The sequence below is a fragment of the Neopelma chrysocephalum genome, unplaced genomic scaffold (assembly GCF_003984885.1).
Source record: "Neopelma chrysocephalum unplaced genomic scaffold, ASM398488v2 Primary Assembly neopelma1_95630, whole genome shotgun sequence".
Taxonomy (NCBI): Eukaryota; Metazoa; Chordata; class Aves; order Passeriformes; family Pipridae; genus Neopelma; species Neopelma chrysocephalum.
The window spans coordinates 831-3115 of NW_020924296.1; the positions used below are offsets into that span (position 1 = coordinate 831).

At 62.7% G+C, this 2285-nt stretch overlaps 1 protein-coding gene across 2 annotated transcripts in view; it reads right to left on the reverse strand.

The window, feature by feature from the left end:
* Positions 1–2039, reverse strand: part of LOC113980919 (ephrin type-B receptor 3-like) — a 2863-nt gene extending 824 nt beyond the window's left edge. Inside the window, exons 1-3 of one of the 2 annotated variants that reach the window (XM_027708138.1) lie at positions 1635–2039; positions 1002–1103; positions 444–491 (exon numbers count right to left, since the gene is read on the reverse strand). In XM_027708138.1, the coding sequence (XP_027563939.1) occupies positions 444–491; positions 1002–1103; positions 1635–1814 (330 nt within the window). In that variant the 5' untranslated portion in view covers positions 1815–2039. Of the gene's footprint in view, positions 1–443; positions 492–953; positions 1104–1634 lie in introns of both variants that reach the window. The other variant, XM_027708137.1, reaches the window with a different exon arrangement.
* Positions 2040–2285: the final 246 nt, after the last annotated feature.

Sequence of the window (2285 nt, forward strand, 5' to 3'; positions counted from 1 at the left end):
TCCTGCTCGATGGCATTGATCACCTGGGACAGGTAAGGGACAGGTGAGGGACAGGTGAGGGACACAGGGAGTCCTGCTCGATGGCGTTGATCACCTGGGACAGGTAAAGGGACAGGTGAGACAGGGGAGGTGAGAGAGGGACACAGGGAGTCCTGCTCGATGGCATTGATCACCTGGGACAGGTGAGGGACAGGTGAGACAGGGGAGGAACAGGTATAGGGACATTGATCACCTGGGACAAGGGAGGGACAAGTGGGAGAGGTGGGACAGGTGAGGACACCCATCACCTGGGACAGGTGGGACAGGTGAGAGGACATCGATCACCTGGGCCAGGTGAGGGCCAGGTGAGGGCCACAGGTAATTCTGGGGGGTTTTGGGGGTTCCAGGCGGTTCTGGGGGGGCTCAGGAGGGTTTTTGGGGTCTCTGATTTTGGGGTGACTCACGTCCTGGTTGGACATGTCCCAGTAGGGCCTCTCCCCGAAGCTCAGCACCTCCCACATGAATTAGGGGACTTTTGGGTTTTGTGGGGTTTTGGGGGTTTGTGGGGTTTTAGGGGGTTCCGAGGGGCTCAGGGGGGTTTCTGGGGTCCCTGATTTTGGGGTGACTCACGTCCTGGTTGGACATGTCCCAGTAGGGCCTCTCCCGAAAGGACAGAACCTCCCCGTGGTTTGGGGGATTTTTGGGGTTTTGGGGACTTTTGGGTTTTGTGGGGTTTTGGGGCTTTGTGGGGTTCTGGGGGTTCCAGGGGGGCTCAGGGGGGGTTTTTGGGGTCCCGGATTTTGGGGGTGACTCACGTCCTGGTTGGACATGTCCCAGTAGGGCCTCTCCCCGAAGGACAGAACCTCCCACATGAATTAGGGGATTTTGGGGGTTTGTGGGATTCTGGGGTTTCCAGGCGGTTCTGGGGGGGCTCAGGGGGGTTTTTGGGGTCCCGGATTTTGGGGGTGACTCACGTCCTGGTTGGACATGTCCCAGTAGGGCCTCTCCCCGAAGCTCAGCACCTCCCACATGACGATCCCGTAGCTCCAGGCGTCGCTGGCCGAGGTGAAGGTGCGGAAGGCGATGGCCTCGGGGGCCGTCCAGCGGATCGGGATCTTCCCACCCTAAAAACGGGGGGCACGGGGGGGTCAGGGGCACCCCAAAACCCACCAGAGGGCCCCAAAACCCCCACACATCCCACAGGGACCCCAAAAATCCCCATGGGGGGCTCAGGGCCTCGGGGGCCGTCCAGCGGATCGGGATCTTCCCCCCCCCCGCAATTTGGGGGATGTCTGGGGGTCCCAGGGGGTATTTGGGGGTCCCAGGGGGGTCTCTGAGAGTCCCGGGGGGTCTCAGGGATATTTGGGGGTCCTGGGGGGTCTCAGGGGTGTCTGAGGGTCCTGGGGGGTCTCAGGGGTCTCTGGAGGTCTCAGGGGGGTTTCAGGGGGGTCTGAGGGTCCTGGAGGGTCTCAGGGGGTATTTGGGGGTCCCAGGGGTGGTCTCTGAGGGTCCTGGGGATCCCGGGGGGTCTCAGGGATATTTGGGGGTCCTGGGGGTGTATTTGGGGTGGGGTCTCTCCCCATGGAGCTGGTGTAGGTGGGGTCTCAGGGGTATATGGGGGGTATTGGGGGGTATTTGGGGTGGGGGTCTCTCACCATGGAGCTGGTGTAGGTGGGGTCACTGGCCCCGTCCCCCTGGAGGGCTCGGGAGAGGCCGAAGTCGGACACTTTGCAGACCAGGTGAGCGTCCACCAGGATGTTCCGAGCGGCCAAATCCCGGTGCACGAACCCGGCCTCGGCCAGGTACGACATCCCCGAGGCGATCCCACGCAGCATCGACACCAACTGCAGCGGGGACAGCGTCCCCTCACGGCCCTGGGGGTCACAGAGTCACCATGGGGTCAGTATTGGGGTCATTGGGGTCATTGGGGTCAGTATTGGGGTCATTGGGGTCATTGGGGTCAGTATTGGGGTCATTGGGGACATCCCGGCCTCGGCCAGGTACGACATCCCCGAGGTGATCTCGCGGAGCGTGGACACCAACTGGAGGGGGGAAAGGGTCCCCTCACGGCCCTGGGGACAGCAGGGTCAGTATTGGGGTCATTGGGGTCATTGGGGACACCATGGGGTCATTGGGGACACCATGGGGTCACTGGGGTCATGGAGACCAGCTGGAGCGGGGACAGGGTCCCCTCACGGCCCTGAGGACAGTACTGGGGTCATTGGGGTCATTGGGGTCATTGGGGTCACCACATGGTCATGGAGACCAGCTGGAGAGGGGACAGGGACCCCTCCCGGCCCTGGGGG